General features: G+C 42.4%; 1 protein-coding gene across 1 annotated transcript in view; it reads right to left on the bottom strand.

Moving 5' to 3' along the window:
• Positions 1–26,001, bottom strand: part of LOC124622845 (O-acyltransferase like protein-like) — a 304,695-nt gene that overhangs the window by 38,896 nt on the left and 239,798 nt on the right. Inside the window, exons 6-7 of the mRNA XM_047148636.1 lie at positions 19,375–19,535; positions 7,910–8,078 (exon numbers count right to left, since the gene is read on the bottom strand). Coding sequence (XP_047004592.1) covers positions 7,910–8,078; positions 19,375–19,535 — 330 coding nt within the window. The remainder of the gene's footprint in view (positions 1–7,909; positions 8,079–19,374; positions 19,536–26,001) is intronic.

Here is a 26,001-nt window from a genome sequence, read left to right as displayed (position 1 = left end):
CTGGGCTTCATTTTCTGTAGTACCTGGCAGAAGAAGTACTGCTAGACGACAGGTTAATCAATTGGATTGGCACGTTTCGTTTGTAAAATCGACAAAACCCCGTGTGCAACCGCACATCAATTACGAATATATGCTTCTCTCTACTGACTTGGCAACGCCTGCCACCAGTTTATTCGACAACCCGCCAGACGTCCTAGCATCGTAGAGTAGCGGAAAGTCCGTGGGGACGGCGCTGGGATTCGATAGTACAAAACTTCAAAAAATTTCTGCTCCAGACGTTATTACTAGGAAAATAGTTTGAAAGCGGAGCTCTTTGCCAGTTTTAAGTGTTCTTATATTATTACAACGTTATTTTGTGTTAACCACACCCCTCTGAAGTGAAATTTATGTACTGGATGTGCCAGAATAGGTGGAGACATGTTATCACTTGCAATGGGAACAGTGTTAATAGACACTAGTTTGTATCATCCTGTGTTTTACATAATTTATATGTTATCACGGAGACTGTAACTTACATATTGTAAGACAAAATAACCGATTTCAGGTGACTGAACGGAAAGAGAAAGAATCCAGAAATTTTCTACATCCTTTTTCCTCGCAAATACGATCGCTATTTTTTTCTACTTCCGGTCACCCACGAATGTAAAATCTCGTCGAAAATTCGATGAAGCTTTGCGCAGATGCCTTGCGCAATATCTCTAGTATGACCGCTGACCGCCTAACGACGCAATTTTTGGTTCTGAGTGCACGGTGGACACTAAAAGATCCTTAGAACAGTGGGCTCTCCTGCCAAGTGTGAAGTTCCTGCTGAGGGGTTCCGCCTGATTTCATACAGCCCACATCACGTGACCAGTTGTTCACTTTAGAGAGTGAACTGATAGGGAAGTGTTCTCATTTTGTCAGTAATTTTGCGTACCGTACAGTTTTTCTGTCACTACGAGAAGCTGTGACCATTATCTGCTCTTTGGACTTAATATTTTGTGTTCAATTTGTTCGCTACTGGTACACGCAGCTGCGGCACTTATTAATGTAGACAAGTGGTAAATCCCTGGTCCCAGTTATGATGTTTATTCTGGTAACTTACATTTTCCACGGGATTTTAATGTAGCCCTTTATTGTAGTAGTTCTCTAAATCTAAGAACATAGTTATTAAAGAACTTTGGCACTCGACTTTGGAGGCATTCTTAAATGACATTTAAATAATCTCAAATCTTACATAAGAAACGGAGTCGTCACATTGTTCATAATGCAAACCATTCGATACCACGATGCACAATAACTCATTCCTTCTATCCTTCCACATGGATAGTTGCGCTCCTAACACATAATCTACTAGATGGAAGAAATCAATGACTGACTACTTTCGTATAAAAACTGACAGGAAAACAAGTTGCGACAGATGAATTGATTGCTAAACGGATAACTTAACATTTTATCTGCCGAGATAATGATAGAATATTCTTGTTTTAATTTAGTCGTTTAAATAATTGGTTAATTCTACAATGTTATTTGTTTAGTGAGATGTTTTAAGGTATTGGGCGCGCAGGACAGCGACCTTAAATTCATAAAAGGAAGACTGGAGGGCAAGAGAAGCGGACGATCACTCACGCAGAACTCACATAAAATAATAATTTAAATTTCCATAGCAATTTTAAATGGTAAAAATTCTGGAAAATGTCTCATTGTACATGGAAAAACGTAAGTGATGCAGTACTTTTTTTATTTAAATCATTAGTGATACTGTTGCAGGCTTCAAGAAAATGTTTGATGGAATTACATTTGTTTTAGTGTTTGTTGACAAATAACTCCTGTCAGAGTGGCTATTATTCGGTCGCTCCACATGAAAACATTTAATAAGCTTAAGCTTTTCTAGGTCGAACAGACGGCGATCTCTATTATCGGTACTGTTGTTTATGGCTTACGTCATCGTCATACGCACAGCAACCCTATCTACTGTGCAGAGAAGCACGAGATGCTCTGTGTGCTTTACCGTCTGAGCAGTACACACAATCCAACCCTTCTCTCATCTGCCTAACCACTGTTGTTTGAAAAGCACAACAGAAAAACTTGTTCCCACCGTAGAAAAATTCTTTTCTTCCACTGCATTCCAACTCCCTTCTCCAAATAATTTCTGAAGCAGGAAACGGACTTAGTGATGATCTCCCTCTATCAGAGAACTGAATCCCGTATAGCTACAAAAGGCAGTTAGTGAAATGTCTGCTAAAACTGCAGTACTATCATCCCTTGTTTCTGGGCTCACATTTTACCTCACTGCATGTAAGTATATTTTGCAAGCAGTTCCCAACTGCGGCTGGGTTACCAACATTTCTATCCCTTGGAACTGACTACGTCATAATCTGTCACTCTTGCATATTATCATTACTGTCAGTACTATCATCAGAACTTGCAGCGGTGACGGACTTGTTACTAGTCCAGTCAGTATTTTTATTCCGGATGGCTTCAGTTTTATGCAAACGTGGTTGACGCCGTTATTCAAGTTGTGCTATTACTCTCTTTCGTGATGTTAAAATTATTATTATTGTTATTATTTTAACTATGAGTTTTTCACGGCGGTTTTCTTGTATTGAATATTCACGGTGCATGGTCACGTTGATTCTCCAGAAGAACCCGAACTTGCAACAACATCCATCGCTGCCATAGTCAAAAAAATAGCTGATTGTCGAAGCAGTAACGGAACACACTGATGTAACTGATGTAGTACTTCGCACTGGGATAAGAGACTGTATTGACACCAACGATAAAACATCAATCGCAGTATCATCGTCCAATTGCGATGTATAATATGAGACATCCTCTTGTGCACAGATAACTCGTTGACACACACACACATTCACACACACAAAGACACACACACACACACACACACACACACACACACACACACACACACACACACACGCACACTAAATTTTAATTTCTGTCGGAGACATCTGATAACTTCGTCCCACAAATAATATAGTCATTGTGCACTGTTCCAGCCTATGTTTTCTGCAGATTTCCCTTGGTTATCTGACGACATTCTTCCTTATTTGGACCACTCACAGCGTGCTGTGATATTTTGATGAGAGAAACCTTACTCTTTAATGGACCGAGCCTCAAACAGCTCCCCTCTGCTGTTGAGAGTAGAGAACTCGAAAAATGAAAAACAAAATTATTGCGTCTACCCTTGCACGCATAAATACACACACACACACACACACACACACACAATTTTGAGTACGTCTCAGTCAATGCTGTTCCTGAAATAAATGAAAATAGTTCCAATTAGTTCGACCTAATTTGAGGATGTTCGCCTTGGTTGTCAACCGAATTCCGGATTGGTATGTCTCTCTAATTTATTTCAATTGGGAGCTCCTCGGCCCACTACCAGCTCGGCAGTAACTTACTGAGAAGAACCGAAACTCTATAATGAGGGAGATTTCAAACAGCCGGCTATACTCCTTAAAGTGGAAACGAAACCTCTAATAATAAAAAAAAGTTGCTCCATCATTTGTGTACTGCACTTATAGAACCAGCAGTCGACTCAACTGTGTATAATCACCATCAAGAACACTTTCACATACACTATACTTTCATTTCTTGTCAATGTCATATTGTCCCATAATTAAAGTAAAATTAACTCCTAACTCTTTATCTTGGCCAAATTTTTTGGCGCGTTTCCAATGGCTGTAGGGCCAATGCCACATCTTCAAATCCCCTCCAAAACACTCCCAATAGGTATTTCACCTGTCACTGAAAAGCCCTAGACTCTACAATGGGTGTTTCTCAAACAACAATAGAGTGAAAAATAAGTAAATACATAATTACATAAATGTCATACACACAAAATATCCGCTTAAATACGTACATACACACATACATACCTACGCAAGCACGTGCACAAAATTTTAATTTTTTGTCTGGGAGAATGATTAACAGTGTCTCAGCAGTAAATTAAACAGTTCCAATGCCTCTGTATGATCAAGGTTTTCTGCTGACATACGTTGGTTGTGTGATAGATGTCGGAAGAGATAAGCCTCTCTCATTGATTCCCAACTGGTTAATCCTTTTCCCCATTAAAAGCTAACGTGGTAATTGTCTGAAAAGAACCACCATTCAATAAAGGATCTGACTATGAATGCGGTAGTGAGGTGATGTGTTACAGCTGTCATAAGCTTGAAGAACTGCATTTTAAGCATCAACGGCACGAATTATTCTTTATTCTTGACTGATTTCTGTCGTAGCAACCATCATCACAGGAAGACTGTTAACAAAAATGAAATAAGCAATGTACACATAAGATAACGCAAATAAATCAAGTTATTATGTGGAAGTACCTAGAAAGGCAATACATCAGGTGGATAAACTATTTATCTTCACTTTAGATGAACTGAAAGTCCGCAAAGTTCAAGATGTTTACAAACTCATATGGAACACACAATGACTCTAAACAGCATGCAACTAACCTGACAATAACTCACAACCCAGTATAAAGAAACGTCGTGAGGGCTGATCTCAGTTAAAGAGAGGATGTCAATGATCACATGCTTATACAAGAACTTCAAAGAATACAACGCAAAGCATATCCTACCATATCCGACATAGGTTACACACAAAGACATACACTGTCAACAATCATGGAGCTAGAAACAATATAGGTTTATCTTAGAAGAACTTGGTACTAAAATGTACTATTGTTGTCAACAGTGTAAACATGCACAACATTCTGATAACTAATTACAGTCTGTGTGTTAAGTCATATGGTAATACAACTTTAAATTGTTGTTGTGAACATTGTAGTTTGATATTATTATACAGATATTTATTGTTGTACGAATGTACCAATGTTCATTTTATATCAGAATTTGTATTCTTGACATTTTCTATAGTTAGAGTGAGTCAATGTAGTAACATAATAATAATGTCCTATGAGAATGTTGCTTCGACAACATATACAACATTTTGGGCGTATTACGTATCCTACATTGTATGTTACCCAAAGTTTAAATAATCTATATTCCGAGATTTAGTCTGGTCGATGTTTGTAATTTGAATGATTAATGCCCAAGGCTTAGGGAACATGAGTACTGATTAACACTTGAGGTGAAATTGTTGGCTTTTGTTGGCATTATGCTCCTTCAGAAAGTAACAAATATATGTTCATATAACTTGATATGTTATACGAAATATAGGACTAAATTGTCTTGTATTTAACAGGTGGGCTCTGCTCTATTTATTTTTGATGTAACCTCATAGTTGCAAGCTATATACTGTATAAATAATGTATTTATATTATGTTTGTGATAGTGATTACTAATTGATCGTTTACTGGACATTCATGAATTACAAACATTAGAGATATGTTGACGGGATCTAAGACTTTATGGGATTTAAGACAGTATATGAAGCATTAGCCATCCCATTACTTTAGGTACCACTCTTTGAGTAGTAATTTCATTGAGCTTCCATGAATACTGTGTGTTTTTACACCGTTGACAACAACGACACACTGCAATTTGATGAAATTCTAAGATGTACATTTATTCTTCTTTATTCTATATCTCTGATACTTTATATTTTTGTATACCCATATCGAATATGGCAGGATGTGCTTTACATTGTATTCTTAAAAGATCTTGTATATGCATTTGTTCATTGACGTTATCTATTTAACTTATCTAAGTCCTCAAGCTACTTCCTTCATACTTGTTTGTGAGTTACTGTGAGGTCAATTTTACGTTGTTAAGAGCCATGGAATATTACGTATGCTTTTGTAAACATCTTATAATTTTGAGAACTTTTTATTCACGTCAAGGAAAGATGAATCAGTTAGTCATCTGATGTACTGCTTTTGTACATAATTTTGTGTAATTGCTTGATATTTTTGTAAACCTGTTTACATGACTTTAAGTGTACAGAGCATATTTTACTATACCCCACAATTTATGTACCAGTGATGTTCGTTAGAAAACTGGAAACATTTCGAATAGACTCTCTCACATAACTGCCACATTTACTTGGAACATTGTAATCATCTGAGACTGATGACCTGTGAAGTGCAGTTATGTATTTGTCTCACAGAAGAAAATGGTAAAATTGCGTTATTCTACAATGATAATTTTAAAATTCTTGAAACAGTTTTAGAGATTCTTACGCTGCAGAGTTGCAACAGTTAAATTAATATTTTCACCAATGTAAGAAGTTATTTAGGAAAATTTACCACAAACTGAGCTACAAAGAAATAATATTATCAAACCTTCGAAATAATATGACAAGTGATGAAGATACAACATATTTATTTAAGTGGTCAGTACCATACATTATAAGAGATCTACTCTGGCTTTTTGAGAATATTTGGAAAAAACAGGAAAGATTCTGGACTAAACTCGTATAAGAGTGTATCATACAAAATATTCTGAAAAATTCCCTGAACAGTGTTGAAGAATCTTTAGACAAGAAAATCGGAGAATAACAGGATGCTTTCTGAAAAATAAGATCCAGTGCAAATCATTTTCAGTACAGACTGTTAATCAGCAAACCTAAATACTATATTTTATTGAATTCAGAAAGCATTTGAATCAGCAGACAATGTTCTAAGAAGTTTGGCTCTTGAGTGAAAGCTATGCGAGAAATATCTCGAAGATATGAAGTAAAAACTGGTGTAAGTGAAAGAGATTATTCATAATCCTCATTCTGCCTTAGAAAAATTTAAAAGTATGAAATAAGAAAATTCAGATGCTAAGAAGGAACTCGAATGCAATGAAGGCATATTGCCTACCTTTTGCAGATGATTTCGCAATACTTTTACAAATATCTGTCGCAACAGTTATTCAAATAAATCGTCAAGAATGAACAGCCAATAAAACTGGTCTCAGAGCTACATCTGAAAAAAAAAATTTCAATAAAAATATCAAATGTCGCCAAAATACTTAGAAAAACAATTATGAAGAATTAATGAGGAAGATAATTTACATTTCCTTAAGTAACTGCGCAGCAGAATGTACTAGAAATATGTGCAATAAATGTAAGATCTGTAAAATGGAAAGGGTGTAAAGCCTAAGTTAAGATATCCAAATAAAAAAAACGCTAAACGAAAAGAACGTAGTAAGAGTCGACTCTTTACATTCACGTGGATGCTTAGCAGTGATCTACACGATTGAAAGAATGCAGTTATTTGAAAGATGGATTATGAGAAAAATAATGGAACTGTAACAAAGGAAGATTGAAAAAGAAGACGCGCTGTGAAATCCGACGAAATATAGAGAAAAAATTACAGCTACTGGCAATGTAATAGTTAAAATTCTTTGGAAACTTTTAGAAAGCGAATCAGAATCGTCTAACATAGTAAACATTCAATTTCTGGGAAAAAGACGTCAATAATACAATGGACTATGGAAAAAAGAAAGGAACTAAAAATAAATAATATCAAAGAATCGGAAATAAGAGAAAGATAATAGGTTAATGAAAAATAATAAATTTAGAAAATTTTATAAGCAAAATAAATAAGAAATCAGAAACAACGTGGACAAAGAAAGAAAATGACAATATAGGGAAATAATAAAGGGGTACTAACGCAATTAGAAAAAGAGTACTAATACCAGTAAAAATGAGAAGGAAAGGAGAGAATTCGGTTATCCCATTTGATCATTACGAAAGCAAAAATATAAAATTAAGTAATATATATCAAGAACGATGAAGAAATATCAGACTTTTGGCGATTGAAGATATCAGATTTTTGAATGAGGCTTTTGAACGGTATAGACACCGTGTACTTTAGCTGTAGTTTTACTTCACTGCACCGCAGTAGATGCAGCGTCTGTTTTATTGGAGCAGTGTGCCAAACTGGTTGGACACAAACTCCTCAGCGTCGGTAGGCAGGGGCAGTGGCAGTGTTAGGGGCATCGCTCACCGGGCGGTCGGCGTGCACGTAGTTGTTGACGTGCAGCAGGTTGGTCCAGAGGTGCGCGCGGCAGTTGTCCACCTCGCGGCCTACCTTCTGCTTCCAGAGCGGGCCCGATCCCAGCCCGTACAGGCAGTAAAGCTGGAACACCAACACCGCTGCGTACGCCGGCGTCATCCTGCAACACAAGGCCCCACTCACTCCTTCGTCGCTGATGGATTTTCTGTTGCGTGCCGATTACGACTTCCAAATGTGTGGTATACAGGGAGATTTTTTTCACCGTGTACAAACTCTTGGGATTGATCGATGAGAGGAAACGGAACAAAAAAGATGTAATGAATTTATGTCCGGAAATGCATGGGTTTTATGCTAGAGATCATTTCATTAATTACTCTTTGTTACACAGGCTGTACGCTGTACCATGCAGTCGCAGTTACAGCATGCATAGTTTCCTCCTAGAGCGTACCACTGTTCCTCATACGTCATGTCCTAGCGCCCTCTGCTGCCATAGTCAATTGTGTCCAATTCACTTTCCCGATGTAGTAAATGTAATACAGTGATGCACACAGTGGTTCCGCATTGGAATCGAGAGCTTGACGACATGGTGTTTACTTACGGAAAGGCAAATGGCAATGGGCAGTGGCAGCAATATTGTATCAGGAGACTTATCTCCACGGACAATATCCGCAACATTCAATGTTTGCAAACATGTCTCGCCTTTTGTCATAGACAGGCTCGCTTCATGAAGCAGTAAATCATGCAGGAAATACCCGAAATGTTCTGACACCAGAGTTGGTGGAGAATGTGTTTAACTCTGGGGAAGGCGACCGCCGTGTCAGTTACAGGCAGTTGACTCGCCAGTACAGACTAAGCCGGACGAGCAGTGGAACATTCTCTATGACAATTTGTACTATCCACATCACTTACAGCGTGTGCAGGGCATACTAGCGACAGACTCTCCACATTGGGAGAAGTTTTGTCACTGGTTTCTTCACCAGGCAACCACGATTCCGGAATTTGCGCCTGCCACCCTATTCACAGATGAGGCCACCTTTACATGGAGTATTAGCTTCTATTTCCATAACAGTAATCTGTGGGATGGTATGCAGAACCACCATGGTATAGTGACCATCATCAGCATCGGTGCAGCTGCAGTTTGTGGGCCACGATAACTGGCGACAGTATTTTGGGACTCGTCTTCTTCCCACGTCGCCTAACATGCCGGAACTGTTGACGTTTCTTGCCGGTGAATTTGCCTCCCCCGCTGGAAGAAGTGCCATTGATGATTCGAAGAGTTATGTAACTGCTATATGATGGTGCTCCAGCCCACTTCGCCGTTAACGTCCGGACGCATTTCAATAATGCCTTCCTTGATCGATGGATCGGATGAGGATGTCCAGTTGCATGGCCTGCTCGTTCACTGGACCTCAGCCAGTGCGATTTCTGGTTATAGGGGAATCCCAAGAGTATCGTGTATGCACAGCCCATTCCAGATGTGGAGACACTTGAACAATGTATTCATGCTGCCTTTGACAGTGTTCGGATGCAGCCTGGCCGATGTGAACGTGTGAGACAGAACGTGCTATGGCGCGTACACGCACGCGTTGAGACACATGGAAATCATTTTCAACACACACTGTAACTATTGCTGCGCGGTACAGCATGTATTAGATCTCAGTCCCTGAAACAATGTATGACTGAATAAATGCATTTCGGGACATAAGTTCATTAGACATAAGTTCATTAGACCTGTTTTGTTCCGTATACTCTCATCGATTAATCCATAGAGTTTGTGCACATTGGAAAAACAGTATATTCCAGTCAGCGTTGTCAAGCACGTTTTGTAAATATATGAAGGCTGTAAATGTACCTTAACCACTTTCAGTCTATAACTGCTACTGGCAGATTAAAACTGTGTGCCAGACCGGGACTTGAAAATGCGACCTTTTCCTTAAACAGGAAAGTGGGCTACAGACTGAGCTACCCACGCACGACTCGCGTCCGACTCCACAGCCTTTTTTCCACAAATACCTCTTCTCGTACCTCGCAAACTTTACAAAAGTTCTCCTGCTTGCCTCACAGACTAGCACTCTTGAAAGAAAGAATGTTAGGGGGACATGAATTAGCCACAGCCAGGAACTGTTCTTCTACAATGGCTGCTGATTAGATTAGGGCAACACTCGTCATAAAATAGCAACACGATTGAAGATGGCATGCAACGAACGTCAAATAGCCATTAAGTGTAATACGTACTAGGATGTATAAATGACAACCGTTTCAGGGACACCGCATGAAACAGGTATGGGTAACGCAATCTGCAATTTATACACATATCAAAAAAGGTTTTGTGTCACCTCGGTTGGGAGAGTTCCGGAACTGGGACAGAAAATTAGAAGAGAGATCAATTTCAACACCATTTCCGCCCTTTTTATTGCTCCTAGAAATGAGCGTTAGGCGTCATTGGCCGGGAGGCCCCTTGGGGAGCAGTTCCGACCGTTAATTGCGCATGAAAACCACACATTGCATGTTGTACCACCATACAGCGAGACTTCCAGAGGTGGTGGTCCAGATTGCTGTACACACCGGCACCTCTAATACCCCGTAGCACGTCCTCTTGCATTGATGTATGCCTGTATTCGACGTGGCATACTATCCACAAGTTCATCAAGGCACTGTTGGTCCAGATTGTCCCACTCCTCAACAGCGATTCGATGTAGATCCCTCAGGGTGGTTGGTGGATCACGGCGTCCATAGACAGCCCTTTTCAGTCTATACCAGGCATATTCAATAGGGTTCATGTCTGCAGAACATGTTGGCCACTCTAGTCGATCGATGTCGTTATCATGAAGGAAGTCATTCACAAGATGTGCACGGGGGCGCGAATTGTCTTCCATGAAGACGAATGTCTCGCTAATATGCTGCCGATATGGTTGCACGATCGGTTGGAACAATGGCATTCACGTATCGTACAGCCGTTACGGCGCCTTCCATGACCACCGGCGGCTTACGTCGGCCCCCATAATGCCATCCAAAACAGCAGGGAACCTCCACCTTGCTGCAGTCGCTGGACAGTGCTTCTATCGCGTGCAGCCTGACCGCGTTGCCTCCAAACACGTCTCCGACGATTGTCTGGTTGAAGGCATATGCGACGCTCATCGGTGAAGAGAACGTGATGCCAATCCTGAGCGGTCCATTCGGCATGTTGTTGGGCCCATCTGCACCGCACTGCATGGAGTCGTAGTTGCAAAGACGGACCTCGTCATGGACGGCGAGAGTGAAGTTGTGCGTCATGCAGTCTCTTCTGCACAGTTTGAGTTGTAACACGACGTCCTGTGGCTACAAGACAAGCATTATTCAACATGTTGGCGTTGCTGTCAGGGTTCCTCCGAGCCATAATCTGTAGGTAGCGGTCATCCACTGCAGTAGTAGCCCTTGGGCGGCCTTAGCGAGGCATGTCATCGACGGTTCCTGTCTCTCTGTATCTCGTCCATGACCGAACAACATCGCTTTGATTCACTACGAGACGCGTGGACACTTCTCTTGTTCAGAACCCTTCCTGGCTCAAAGTAACAACGCGTACGCGGTGGAACCGCGGCACTGACCGTCTAGGCATGGTTGAACTACAGACAACATGAGCCGTGTACCTTCTTCCTGGTGGAATGACTGGAACTGATCGGCCGTCGGACCCTATCCGTCTAATAGCCGCTGCTCATGCACGGTTGTTTACATCTTTGGGTGGGTTTAGTGACATCTGTGAACAGTCAAAGGGCTTGTGTCTGTGATACAATACCCACAGTCACCGTCTATCTTCCCTAGTCCTGGGAACCGGGTTGATGAAAACTTTTTTTGTTGTGTGTATATAAGGGAAGACTACGCAAGGAACTTCGCATTCAGAAATCGTAATTGAATATTTGCTGCTTGCGAGAAGTTCGTGTTATGGCTTTTGTAAGAAGGAGAGCCTTACATCAGCCCACGTCAAAATTCTACGGCAGCAAGATCGCAGCTTAGCTCGGTAAAATCGGTATCCTTCGGCGGCGTCAATGCAATATAGATGGATACACAGCTTCGGAGAGCCGTTTCCTCGCCGTACCATTACGTGAACGGTAAAAATACTGGGAATTTAGACACTGACACTTGACAGCTATAAGCACTACACCCTGGTTGCTGGTGATGTGAACTGACAGACGCCAACTAAATTAGCGACTGAGGTAGTAATTGAGCTGACAGCGACTGACTCTGTCTGCGACTGGGCTCACTGCTTATGACTGACTGTGCTCTCCAGTCCGCAGCGGCGGTCTACATACATTAGGTCGACAGGGCGTTGGCGGCATTGGCGGTATTGCTTGCGAGTCTGTCTTTGGCCTCTCTCCTGATAGGCGCGCTTGGTCCAGCGCCTACTATCGATCTTCTCGCAATCTCTTTGCCGACTGGTAAGCTGGAGACAGCTTACACCAGCATGCTGAGAGTAAATCGAAGAAAGATGAAAGGTATGAGAAGTTCCAGAAATGAGAACAATGGGAAACTTCACATCAGGAGTGATGGTAGCGAAGTTGATAAAGTTAAGGAATTCTGTTACCTAGGCAGCAAAATAACCAATGATGGATGGAGGAAGGAGGACATCGAAAGGAGATTAGCACTGGTAAAAAGGGTACTCCTAAAAAATAGAAGTCTACTAGTATGAAACGTAGATCTTAAGAAATATCTGAGATTGTACATTTGGAGTGCATTATTGTATGGTAGTGAAACATGGACTGTGGGAAAACTGGAACAGAAGAGAATCGAAGCATTTTTGATGTGGTGCTACAGATGAATGTTGTAAATTATGTGGACTGATAAGGTACGTAATGAAGAATTTCTGCACGGAATCGGAGAGGAAATGAAAATTTGGGAAACGCTGACAAGAAGAAGGGAGAGAATAATAGGAAATTTATTAAGACATCAGGGAATAGCTTTCATTGTACTAGAGCGAGCGGTAGAGGGTAAAAAAGTAGAGAAAGACAGAGATACATCCAGCATATAATTGAGGAAATTGGTTGCAAGTGCTACTCTGAGGTGAAGAGGTTGGTACAGAAGAGGATCTAATGGCGGGCCGCGACCAATAGAAGACTGAAGAAAAAAAGGAAGAGACAGAGAAAAAACGCGCTTGTGCCGTTTAAAAAAAGTTAAGTGCTGTTCGTTACCCTTTATGGATTATGTACTCCTGTCCACTGTGTGAGCCCCTGAGACCGGTGCATCCCTCGCCAATACTGCATTCACATATTGTCTCATTTCGAAAATATATGAGGTGACAGACTTGGGCGGAATACGCTGCATAATACACATTGCAGAACAAAATTAAGGGATCACTTCATCGAAACCTCGTAACATTCTCCGACTGCAACGAGTAAGTTTGAGATCTGCCTCAAAGGTGCCTACAGTCTTCCTCTGTACTGGTGTACAGGCGTGGCGCCCCGCGACGTCACATTCGGTCTCAGCGACGCTTCAAACCGCAAGGTACCGACACATACAAAAGAAGGGCCATCTCTCGGCATTTCATGTCTACGATGGTGCTGGACAGAGTTGTGGTTAAATCTATTGCCAATATGGCGTCATTAACCCACCTTGCGAGTCACATGAACTTGTGAGCTGTGGCCCTTTTATCGCAGGTGTCGACACCTTGTGCTTGAAGTGTCGCCGAGTCTGAAGGTTACGTCACAGAGCGCAATTTCTTTGCACCATTGCAGAGGAAGATTGTAGAAAACAAGGAGCCAAATTTCGAACTTGTACGTTACAATGGGAGATAATTACGGTGTTCAGGAAAAGTAATCCTTTAATTTCTTCGCGCAGTTTCGATAGATAGATACTTCGAAATAGATTATCTGTGTAGAAAAACACAAGAAGTTATTTATGCGGTTCAAAATTTTGAAATAATTACGAAATAAAAAAAATCGTGTAAAAACTGAAATGTTGTCAACACTCAAATGCTCGAAAGTATCAGTTGAGAGCTCTCGTCGCATGTAATCTTTTCGCACCAGTTTCCATCGCCTTCGCCGTGCAGAGAAGGAGTATTTCTTCTACAGCAAAAACCTGTCGAAAGTGACAATGTTTGTAATGTATAACTGTTAGTGAGATCACAAGAGGAATAAAACTTTAAAAAAATGAATAAGAATAGGGTTCAGTTGTTTTGTTTATAAGTGTATGTGAAGTGAATGCGAATCCGATAGTTCTGATACAGTAAGGAAACGTTTCGTAGACAACTTAGACATTAATAACGACGATGAGAGATACAGAGAAGGCAAATTCAGATAAGTAGAATCCATCCATTTAACTTAATGAGAAAGTGGAACTGTTCTCACTGGCTGTCTTACTCAAACTCAATTTTTAAATACATGCGTTCAGAGCAGAATGATGTGACAACTGCAAACTGGTTTAACCAACCAGCAATAAACAAAGAGAGTCTTATGGCCTTGTTGCCGATGAGACTTTAGACCTTTACCACTCTTCCCTCGTATCGTTGACGAAGACAGGCGAATAGGTGACAGATTTACGGGAGAATACCGCAAGTATGAACGTTGTCTGTATATGATACAGAAGAGTAAGGCTTCTATGTGCAACAAGAAGAAGGTAGGCGATTAATTTATACTTTTGCGCAACAATGCCGTAACAATCAACGATTTCTCTTTGTGATGCCCACGTATAAAGCTTGCGTATCTGACAACTGTGTAACACGAGGAAAATTCCACTGGCAAGAAACCTGATACATTAAAATTCATTGTTATCTTTAATAACTTTCTGTCGCCAGATAGGACTGACAGAGTAGTGAATACGTGAGCGCCTGTTGGTGGGAATGCTATGCTGGCCTCCTGTTCCAGACCCTTGTTAACATTTTAATTAAATTTGTCCCAACACGAGACAGGGTAGCGAAGGTAGTACTTGCGGAAAGGGCTACTGAGCAAGAATTTTTAATTCAATTTTTTGGAGCATGACAGGTGGGGGGATGCCAGGGAAGAGAATTGCTGAAGGTGTTGGAGATGAATATTAATAGAGAGACTGCAAGAGCCTCCCTGCTGTAGCGCAAGGAATAATAAAGTTCCTCTGGCAGCACGTCTACGTGAGATAACTTTCTCTCGCCGAAAGTATCACGTGTCTTGTAATGCGAGGCATATTGCCTGTAGCAACAATACGGTCGTGCCAAGTCAGGTGGCTGGTACTAGCTATTCTCTAGTACTGAATCTACACAGTTATTTCATTGTAAATAATTATGACAGTGACACTCCTCTCCCTTTGTCATTGACTATTACAGTCAAAGCATTCAATAATATTAAGAAGAATGCTGAGCCGGAGGAAACCGTCCCGTTAAGTGACGTAATGCGCGAATCTGAAGCCTATGAAACTGTCAAGCATATGATGCACGAGTCCGAAAAATCGACGCGCTTCTGAAATTGGGTAACGGTAAATAACAGAGTGATTGTTATATCTGCAGATTAATTTCAGTTAACTTTAATGTTTGCAGATATAAATTTCTATTCTCTACTGGAACTATTATCAGTTGATACAAATTCTACGTGCTCGCAACGCAGTCGCTTAGATATATATTATGAAGCACGCTTGTTTCCCCAAGTTACAGAAATTACAATACGAAACTTAGATAAATCAACGTTTGGTGTTTTTTGAAGGTGGTCTTAGGGTGGAACATAATAAATACAACAAAGTTGTCGATTCGACGAAACTATGGTCCATCTTTACAAGCAGTGCCGAAATTCTTCATCGAGCATGCGTGAAACTGTTGTAATAACTATAGATAAAGCATACAGAACTTTGTTTAGGATCACAAAGTGTACCGTCACTTCTTAGAATTTGATCACAGACATGGAACACATACTCTTGTAACGTGTGGACGTCTTAGATGAGTGTGGAATACACCGACACGTTGAAATGTCCTTTAGCGAAAACTTCAAAGAATTCATACAGGTCAACGGGGAGCCTATGCTACTGATTCGGTTTAGCAATCAATTGATGGCTAAACGTTTGTGTTACGCAGTGTGGCTCGAGCTATATAGAATAGAGTTGTGCTCCCTCGCTCATAAACAAAAACCACCGTTTTTCTCCAAGGGTGTCGTAGTCCAATAGCGCTGGTAATTGGTCATCGAGACATTGATGATGGACAGCAGCTCTTAATTTGACATTTAAACTTGTAGTCTGTGATTCTACCGCCCACAATTCATTGCCCACACAGTGATCCTTAAATGAACGTGATGCCTTGGTCTATGCTCACTGCAGGATTTGCACCTGCCTACACAAGATATTGCCTTAATTTATTATCACCCTCTGTGCGAATTCCGTAAATAAAGTTCAAGCTGTGAAATGCGGATCATCCATACATCGTCTTGTAGAATTCGTTGGTAGAACTACAACTGGATATAATAGTAGTGCGGCCTGAGATTAAAATCAAAAATGTGTGTGAAATCTTATGGGACTTAACTGCTAAGGTCATCAGTCCCTAAGCTTACACACTACTTAACCTAAATTACCCTAAGGACAATCACACACAGCCATGCCCGAGGGAGGACTCGAACCTCCGCCGGGACCAGCCGCACAGTCCATATCTGCAGCGCCCTAGACCGCTCGGCTGGCCTGAGATCTTTTACACGGTTAAGTGCATAGATAAAGTAACTATACGTGCAGAACTGAATTAGCAAGAGCTTAATTTAGTCATCCAGAAAGTATAATTCTTTGCACAGTTCCTTAACTATCATCTTTCACTCGTCAGATATCTGATGTGCGAAGCGCACAACGCCTGCAGAGACCCGTTGTCCTTGGTGTACGTGTTGCCGTAATTTCAAGTAGCTGAAAGAGACTGTTGACTGTTTTTTCAGATGGAATGCGTAGTTTAGGATATCTTTTGCGTATATAATATGTGCATGTTGTTAAACGTCTTTGACCTAGTCAAAGGAGATTACCATGTCTCCCATTTCAGCTGCGGAACAAGGGAAGTCCAGCTCTTCTCCCACGGAGCCTTTAATCTTGAACTGATGACAGCACAAACTCAAAACAGGACATCCTATATGGCGGATATTGCAGATAGTTGAAAATACTTCGTCAAGCAACAGTTTCACACTTAATGGATGAAGTACAGCAACAAACATAATCAATAATTAACGCTCAATGAACGTCAACAGAAAGATAGCCTACACTATTTCATACTGACTGTTCTCTGCACAACCAGTAAGACCCAATATCAATAAGTATTTTTATAAACACCCTATATTAAATGCAGAGTACACCGTTGACCTCCGCAATACTCGCAAAGTTTTTGAAATTTAAGTTTCTCAATACAAATTATTCAAAACCAGGCGGAATCAGTATTAGACAATATAGGGAATTCACATTGTCATGAGCACCTTTTCTACGACATATTTATCGATAATCTCTCAAGCACCATTCGGTCCTGCATGAGAGTGATGGACAGAACTGAAAATTTCAAGAATCGAGAAATCTGCTCTACAGAATCAAGGCGAACTGAATATCCCTCCTGGAACTTACTAGTACAGCCTGGTTGCTAGGCTTACCGTGCACCTTAGTATACTGAATCTACTGCGCCGGCGTCCATATCGTGCAAAGCGTTAATTCATGAGGAAAATGACCATTTTTGAGGACATAACACTAGAATTAAAGTAATTTTTTGAAATATTCTATAAACTTTTGTTTTCGTAGTCAAACCAAGTTGAAAGTAAAAAATGATTAGGGAACTGGCGAAGTTGTATTAACACTACGAATGATTTTATAAGAATTGGCATGAACAGGAAATACACAAGTAGTTAGCAATCACTGATGCAGGAAGGCTCTCTGCAGGATGTTAGGGAAGATGCTGATTGGAGAACCGAACAAAATTGGATACTCTATGTATATAAAACACTTATTCGTAATCTATACAGAAATCAATGACATTAAGAAAGAAGCTAGAAGAGATATCCGACAAGTTATCCTTCTATATCTTTATTTATTTAATATCTGTCGAAAGTGCGAAACAAACAACTAAAACGGGCACCACAGGGATCAAAATTAATGGTAAATCAGTATACTGTATTCGATTTACTGATGATTTAGTAGTATTACCAGATTCTCAAAAAGGGACATGAACTATACGCTAAAATTGGGCCAGATACTTTGGATAACCACAAACTGATAATAAACACTAACAAGACTAACATAATGGTGATCGATAGATCAACGAGATAAATAATGGCAAATATAAAGATAGAAGTGCGCGAAATGTAAACCACTGTGAAAATCCAATGGAACTTTGCACATATGCGTTGGGCAGTGTCTTTAGCATGCCTGTCGATCGCTTCAAGCCGCTCTTTTCAGTTCAGAGCCCAAGGTGATCACGAAGGAATGCCTAAAACAACGCGTCTCGCGGGAAGTATATGGATCTGGTGAGAGATTTCGCCAGAAGCTGTGCAGTCCAGATAACATAAATGTCATGTGCTTCTTTCTTCAAGACAATTTCCGTACACATTCTGCAGGGGCAATGACGACGCTCCTGCAGCTATTACGATGGTAAGTGTTTCATCACCCACAATACAGCCGTTAATTGGCTCACTCCGTTGTTCATCTCTGCTCACATGAACCGCTGGCTACGAAGACAACATTTAGGCACAAACAACGAAAGGCAGACAAGCTTAGAGAATTGGCGGAAAACACAGTCGGCTGCTTTCTGTGACGAGGGTACTGGAAATTTTTTACAACGCCACGGCAGATGTCTAAGTCGGAGCGGCGACTATTTAGAGAGGTAGCTAGAAGGTGTGGCTAAATGTTGCAAATAAAAGATATTTGATTTTCACTGTGGTTTTTATTTCATGACCGATCGGACTTTACTTTCCGAAGAGCCCTCGTATAAAGCATTTGTCAATTTCTCACTAGTGTATGAAGTCCCTTGACAGGTGGAAAGCGAGACACAGTTGTGTTGTGGGCTGCCTACTCGGCACATTGCAGGCGATCTGATTCAGCGCTATAAGCTGTATATGAAATATCCAGTGTAACGGACATTCATTTCTTCGAAAAATTTCTTCACGTGGCACACGAAGTTGCATTTCAGTTTCGATAACTTTATTCCCGATACACATTTTGGGGCAAAACCACCACCAACAGGGTATTAAATAATCGTACGAGGCTTTCCATCTGGAACTGGCGAAAACCGAATCTGCGAGATTTTATGTTCTTTGTGAACAAAACATGGACGGTAGTAAAAGAAACTGCGACACTGTAAATTACCGTGAGAAAATGCTTCAGCAAAATCTCATTGGTGAATGAAACTTTACTTTTGGGATATGTTCTTTCGGGACAAGAATATTCTCTCTGTGAGTTTCGTGACACATTATAATTTTACGATATAAAGCGTGTAATCAAAAGAAGTGCAAAAGCAGAAACACAGTACACTTAGCTTAGAACTAGAATGTAGTATTGTAATAATCAATGTGAAAAAATGCCGTTACCTGAGGTAGCGGTAGATGTACAGGCGCGACAGAGAGACTGGTTTACCAGAGTCCCAGAGGGCCATCAACTTGAGTGCAACCAGGCAGCCGCTGATGGTGAAGAAGGTGTCCACGATCAGGTGGCCGTTCATGAGGATCGCATCCAGCACGCCTTCGTACAGCTGCAGCGGGCAGGACCAAAACACGTGCGCTGTTTAGCTTTCAAGAAGATATTATTACATTGTTGAATACTTAGCTTATTGTCCTTGTACGCGAATGAAGGAACTAAGTTCCGTTCTATGCTAATGGACTGACAGGAGCCATTTTACTCCGACCTGCCCTTTTGGGTAAATCGGGATTGGCCAATGTCACTATTGACAGTAATAGTGTGGAGGACACGGTAGAACTGTGGGTGGTATAACCTCAGCCACAGGCAACCAGATCTGATCGTACTGTTATTGAATTCTTGAATGGGCATGAAAATCTGAAATTTACGCCGGTTCCCATAAGAAGATTTGTTCAGACTGACATTATGGCATGTGATGATTCACTATCTTTGTCACGTTTCATCTTTTATGACAGGTAATACATTACTATCTTTTTTTCCAGAGTCTCTCTATGTCTTGACGTTCTACCGTACTTGTGTTACTCTGTTTTTAAAATGCACGACAGGAAACTACGAAGCTCTTCGAGATACTAATCAATTTCACTGACGGTAATGGGAAGAGTAACATTACCAACACTTTGAACGAACGTTACAAAACTGGTATTTCATTATTTCTATGAGTATGGGATAAGATGAGGTCACTCTTACTTTCAGCATAGAAAAATCTCATTTCTACAGATGAAGAATGGTTCGAGAAGGGTGCGTCCAACCCTGTTGGACCTTCTGAGGAGAAGATCACAGGACAGCATGACCAGAGAACGTGATCGTGGTACTTATCAGCATTTTTTGTTTCTTTTGGAAAGTCGAATCATCAGCATAACGGACGTGGGAGCATCATACCAACCGGTCCCACAGAGAGTTGGCGGTAGTGCAGCGACTGCAAGTTAGTGGCGAGTAGAAGAACTCAGGATAATGTTATGCCAAGGAAAATAGGCACAGGTGTTTCTAGAAGGACTGTATGTTTGTTCGGTTTGGTTATTTTTAGGGCGCAGATACATCTAAAGTCATGCGCGCCCATGTTAGAACCTTAGACCACTAATACTACACGTTGAGCCCAATCGATGAAAGCAAAGAGAGCTACGAACAAGGACTACAAAATACGCCGTAGACACAACGAAGTCACCGAACTAAAGATTAAATGTCGTTCGCCATATTGCTGAGAAAACGTGTTCGGTAGCCCGCGCGTCGTTCGCTAAAACGGCTGATAACTCAGATGGCAAACGTACTTTAGAACGTAATTGTTGAAAAAAAAGGGGATTCACTCAGGAAATGGCGCATCGTCAAAAATTGATGACAATGAGCGCCAAGTGGCTGGGGATCACCACTAAAACAAATGACGATGGCTAAAACTACAGTGTCCAATATGGCTTGAGGGCCGAGAGAAGGTCGGCCAAGCCACTGGGAAAAGTTTGATTCTCCGGAGCTTGTTCACATGAGAGAGGACCAGTGGTAATACCAAAGTGACATCACCTGCTGACAGACGGCAACACGGAGATCATCTGAAGGAACGGAAGAACCTGTGAGCTGAGGCAGAAGGACCGGAGCCTTGGGAGCAGAGTCAGCAGCCTCGTTTCCCGTCAGACCGACGTGACCAGGAACCCACACAAAACATCACAATGGCTACCTCAAGAGTGAGCAAGTGGAAGCTTTCTTAGACCCTTTGCACTAAGGGATGGACTGTGTACAGCACACAGAGGCTCTGAAGAGCACTGAGAGAATTGGAGCAGATGACGCAGTAAGAAAGCCCCTGTCACCGGACGTACTTCTTGGCCTGATACCGTGCGAAGTGTTCTGCTGTAAATACTGAACAATGTTCCGGAAGTCTGTACCGAAAAACGTCGATGCCGATGACGATGGCACACCCAATACCACGGTCAGTCCGAGAGCCATCAATGTATACAAATATACCATCCCTAATTCCGTGCGAGGGTCGAGAAATTTACAGCGATAGATCGATTATGGAGTAGTTTCCTTTGGAAGCGAGTGAAGTCCAACGTGAACGCGGGAAAGTAGCGTGATGTTCAGCTGCCGGAGCTATAGTCGAAAGCGAACTCCATGAGGTAATGAGAAGAGGGAGGCGGCAAGGGAGTCATCGAAGAAGGAGGCACAGGATGGGTTACTTGCATGGCAGAGAAACGGCATACGTGTCCGCAGAGGAGAATATCACACCGGTATGACAGTGGTAGTTTGGCAGCTAATGCATAAAGACCTCCAACTGGCGTAGTGTAAAAGGCGCCAGGGCCCAAACGGATTCCATGATGGTAGACTGCAATTAGACGGCGTAAGATGGACGGACGTGCAGATGTATAAGCCAAACAGGCGTAGTCTAGTTCCGGACAGACAAGGGATTGGTGCAAACGGAGGGGGGGTGGTCCGATCCGCTCCCCAGGAAGCACCGCTTACAACACGTAGGACATTGAGGGACCGGGTGGAGCGAGTGGCCAGTAAGACACACGAGAGGAACAAGAACGTTTTCTACAAAGCATGAGCCCCAGGAATTTCCTAGTTTTAGTGAAGGGAAGAGGGGCAGGCCCACGATGTAAAGACAGTGGTAGAAACTCACTTTGACGACAGAAATTCATACAAACGGTTTTCTCAGGCGAAAAGCGAAAGCCATTGTTGTTGATCCACGAGTAAAGGCGATCGAGACATCGGTGAAGACGCCGCTCAAGGAGACAAGTCCGTGGAGAACTACAATACATCGCAAAATAATCGACGAAAAGGGAGCCAGAGATATCTGGTGGGAGTCAGACCATAACAGGGTTAATGGCTAAAGAAGACGACACTCAAGACATCCCCGAGACACCCTGCTTTCCTCGATAAAGGTCTCCGACAAAGTAGAACCCACATGTCATGAAGAAAACGAGGTAGGTGGCCTAGGAAAGCGCACAAAGAGTACAGAGGAAACCAGTCCTGCAGCAGATGTAGTAGCCTTTCTGCAAATCAGAAAACACGGCCAAAGTCTGGTATTTTTGCAGAGAACCGTTCATGACAAGGGTTGACAAAGTATAAATTGGTTAAATGTAGAACGGCGCGCTCTAAATTCACATTGTGCAGTGGTCAGGAAATTTGAACACTCGAGCCACCATGCCATCCAGGCATGAATCATACGTTCCATCACCTTGCAAACACAGATGGTGAGAGAAATGGTGTAGTAGCTAGAAGGACGGCGTTTGTGCTCACATGGCTTAGGTATGGGTATGACAGTGGCTTCACGCCAGCATCTGTTCAGATACAACTGTAAGTAAGTATGGAGGAGAAATTGCTTGCCCGCAAGAGAAAGGTGCTGCATCTGAATGTGAATATCGTCTTGCCCTTGGGAAAAGGTCGGGATAAACTGTGAGCATGATTCAACTCCATTATAGGTTAGGCGGCATTGTAGAATTCACTATTCTGAGAGCAGGAGGATATCACCCGAGCATCCTCCACTCATTTTCGGTGGAAGAAGGCAGATTTCTTGTGGGTGGGGCTCGAAATCTCTGCAAAATAGGGGCATAATGTGTCGGAGGTAGCAGTAGGATCCACTATGATATCATCTGTTACGGTCATGCCGGAAATTGAGGAATGGACGTCGGTTCCAGAGAGTCGTCGTATGTTGGCCAAGACGATGGAAAAGGGAGTGGAACTGTTAACAGTAGTAGTAAATGAAAGCCACCTAGCTTTTTTTGCTATCGCGAAGAATGCGGTGACACTGCGCGCCCAACTATTTGTAAGAAATATGGTTCGTCGTCGTAGGACGACGGTTAAAAAGGAGGGGAGCAAGTTCTGCATACGAACTGCGTCGCTGCACGCCTCAGTCCACCAAGGCACCGGGACAGGGCGCGGTAAAGATCGAATGCGAGGAATGGAACGTTCTGCGGCGGTAAGAATAACATTTGTAAGGTATTCTCCCTGGTCATTATGACTGGGGAAATGCTGTTCGTCGAAGGTCGCCAGGGAGGATTAAAGCCTTTAGTCGGCCTTAGAAAGCTGCCAATGGGGTTTACACATAGATGGGGTAGGAGACAGCACACGGGTAGCACACAGGGAATAATCGCTCGAGTATGCATCAGAGAGAACAGACCACTCGATACGACTGGCAAGCTGGGCCATGCAGAACAAGAGGTCCAAATGGGAATAGGTGGGCGTGCAATCAGAAAGGAACATGGCATATTAAGGCAGATGAGCATCAGTTGACTGAGAAGGTCAGACAAGGGGGCATTGTCGGATAGGTTCTGCAAGAGCCGCAAATTGGGTGGTTTGCATCAAAGTCACCGAGTAGCAAAAAGGGGCGAAGGATTTGGCCAATAAGCTGGAGGAAGTCTGCTCGGTAACACTGAATGACGGACGGATGTAGACATTACAAAGAGAAAAGGTGAAGCAAGGAAGGAAATTGCGGGCTGCAGAAGCTTGCAGCCGTGTGTTCAGTGAGATGGTTTGAGTATGAGCGTCATTCCGGATGAGCATCATGACTACCCCGTGAGATGGAATGCCGTCTTTGGGGAGGGGGGGGGGGCGGATGGTCAGAGTGGACTGGAGAGAAATTCGAGAGGTCAAAGTAGTCGTGAGGACGCAATTTTGTTTCCTGGAGGCAGGAAACAAGTGCTATTTCAAGAGCAACCATAATTCCTCCTTGTTGGATCTAATGGCACGAACGTTCTACTGGAGGAAAGTCATGATGGGGAAAGGGGAGGAGGGAAAAATGAGGTGCTGTCATCACGAAGACTCGTTGCTACAAGCGCAGAGACTGGAAGATCCTGTTCCATTAGATCTACAGAGGCGTCGACACTCTCACTGCATCACTCGCAGTTTTCTGGGCAGAATAACTGTCGGCGGTGTGCACTGGCGAAATGGAGGTTGGAGTAGTGAGGGTATCACGCAGCTACCCAGCTGAAGAGGATCTCCGAGTCGGGGAAGGAGATCGTTTGCATCGTTTGATATCTTGGAACTTTTGCGTTTGTCACATGAAAATGCAGATGTTTGTTGATTGGAGGGACGTAAAAACGCGGGAGTAATCCTTCTGTATTTTTAAGTCTGCCGGTTGTGTAGCAGGCAATTTTGCCGCCGATGACTTGTTGCACACCTGGAGGAGGAGAAGGGGAGGCTATTGAGCGATTTTAAAACCGCAGTGCTGAATTAGAAGTCGCAAGTCTGTATGGCCACGTCCGTACTGTAAGTGATATAACGCAGCGACAGGGGAGGCACGTTTTCCTTCACTCGGATTTCCTGGACGGCCCTCTTATCGAAATACGCGGTACATTCTAGGGACGAGGCTGCATGGTCGTCATTGCAATTGAGACAGCGGAAGAAGGAGGCGGGCAATCGCCCTCGTGAACATCCGTACGACAAGTAACACATTTGGTCGTGTTTCGACAGGACATTCGAGTTTGGTTGTAATGTTGACAATGGCAGCAACGCAACGGTTTTGAAATGCACAGTTGGACCATCATGACTTCATAGCCCTCTTTGATTTTCGATGGAAGCACTACTTTATGAAACGTGTGAGGAAGAATGCGTGTAAGCGCTAAGGTTGCATCAAACCTATTTCATTACTCGATGGACTGCGGTGATGAACTGATCAGAGAGGTAATCTTGGATTTTTCCCTCGGTCAGACCATGGAGCACCCTAGTGTAAATAGGACCACTTGAAGAATTCAGAGTTCGATGGGCATTAACACGAACGGGATAGCCGTGGAGGAGCTGCAAGCAGTTATAGGGCTTGATAATCACAATTGGTCTCCAAAAGCAAAGCGCAATTACGTAAACGAGAACAGTGTTGTACAGGGCCTCGAACTGCATCAACACGTTTCTGAATAATGAACGGATTAAGCGTAGCAAATGACTGATCTTCTCCAGTGTGTGCTACCACGAGGAGACAGAGAACGAAGAAAGACAGAAAGAAGGAAAGAAAAACACAGAAACTAATAGGTAATACGTCGAAGCCATTTACTGGGGAACACGCAATATAATAAGAAAGAATAAAGCCTCAAGATAAACTCTGGACTGCTGTACTGCATGAAACGATTGTTGCAGATAAAAAGAAGAGAACCAGATTGCTAATTACCAGGGAAACGCCTTCAGGCATTGGCGCAGGAAATACACATCATTTCCAGACCCGGGCTCGACTCCAGTCCACCACCAATAGAGAACTCTGACAATGCCAGGTATTGGTGCTGGCGAAGCGTCAGAAACATCATTGAACAAACGTCGGCCGAAGATATGCAGACGAAAGCAAACAGTCAGTACGTCAGCAAGGGCCATGTGAACAACAACTTTATTCTACTACTAGCTGAATACCCTGCGTTGCCCCGGTTTGTATTTCCTCCATTCTCGTATTTGTCCGTCTCATCCTTCCCCCTCTTTCTCCATCTCCTCCTCTCCCACTTTCTATCGATTTGCTCCTCCCATTTCTATGTGTCCATCACTTCCTCTTTTCCTCTTCCCTTTCTGTGTTCCTCTGCCTCTCCCTCTCTCAACCCAACTGTTCCCGTCCCCTCCTCCTT

The sequence above is a fragment of the Schistocerca americana genome, chromosome 7 (genome assembly GCF_021461395.2).
Source record: "Schistocerca americana isolate TAMUIC-IGC-003095 chromosome 7, iqSchAmer2.1, whole genome shotgun sequence".
In the NCBI taxonomy this organism is placed as follows: Eukaryota; Metazoa; Arthropoda; class Insecta; order Orthoptera; family Acrididae; genus Schistocerca; species Schistocerca americana.
This window is presented reverse-complemented; position numbering and strand designations above follow the sequence as displayed.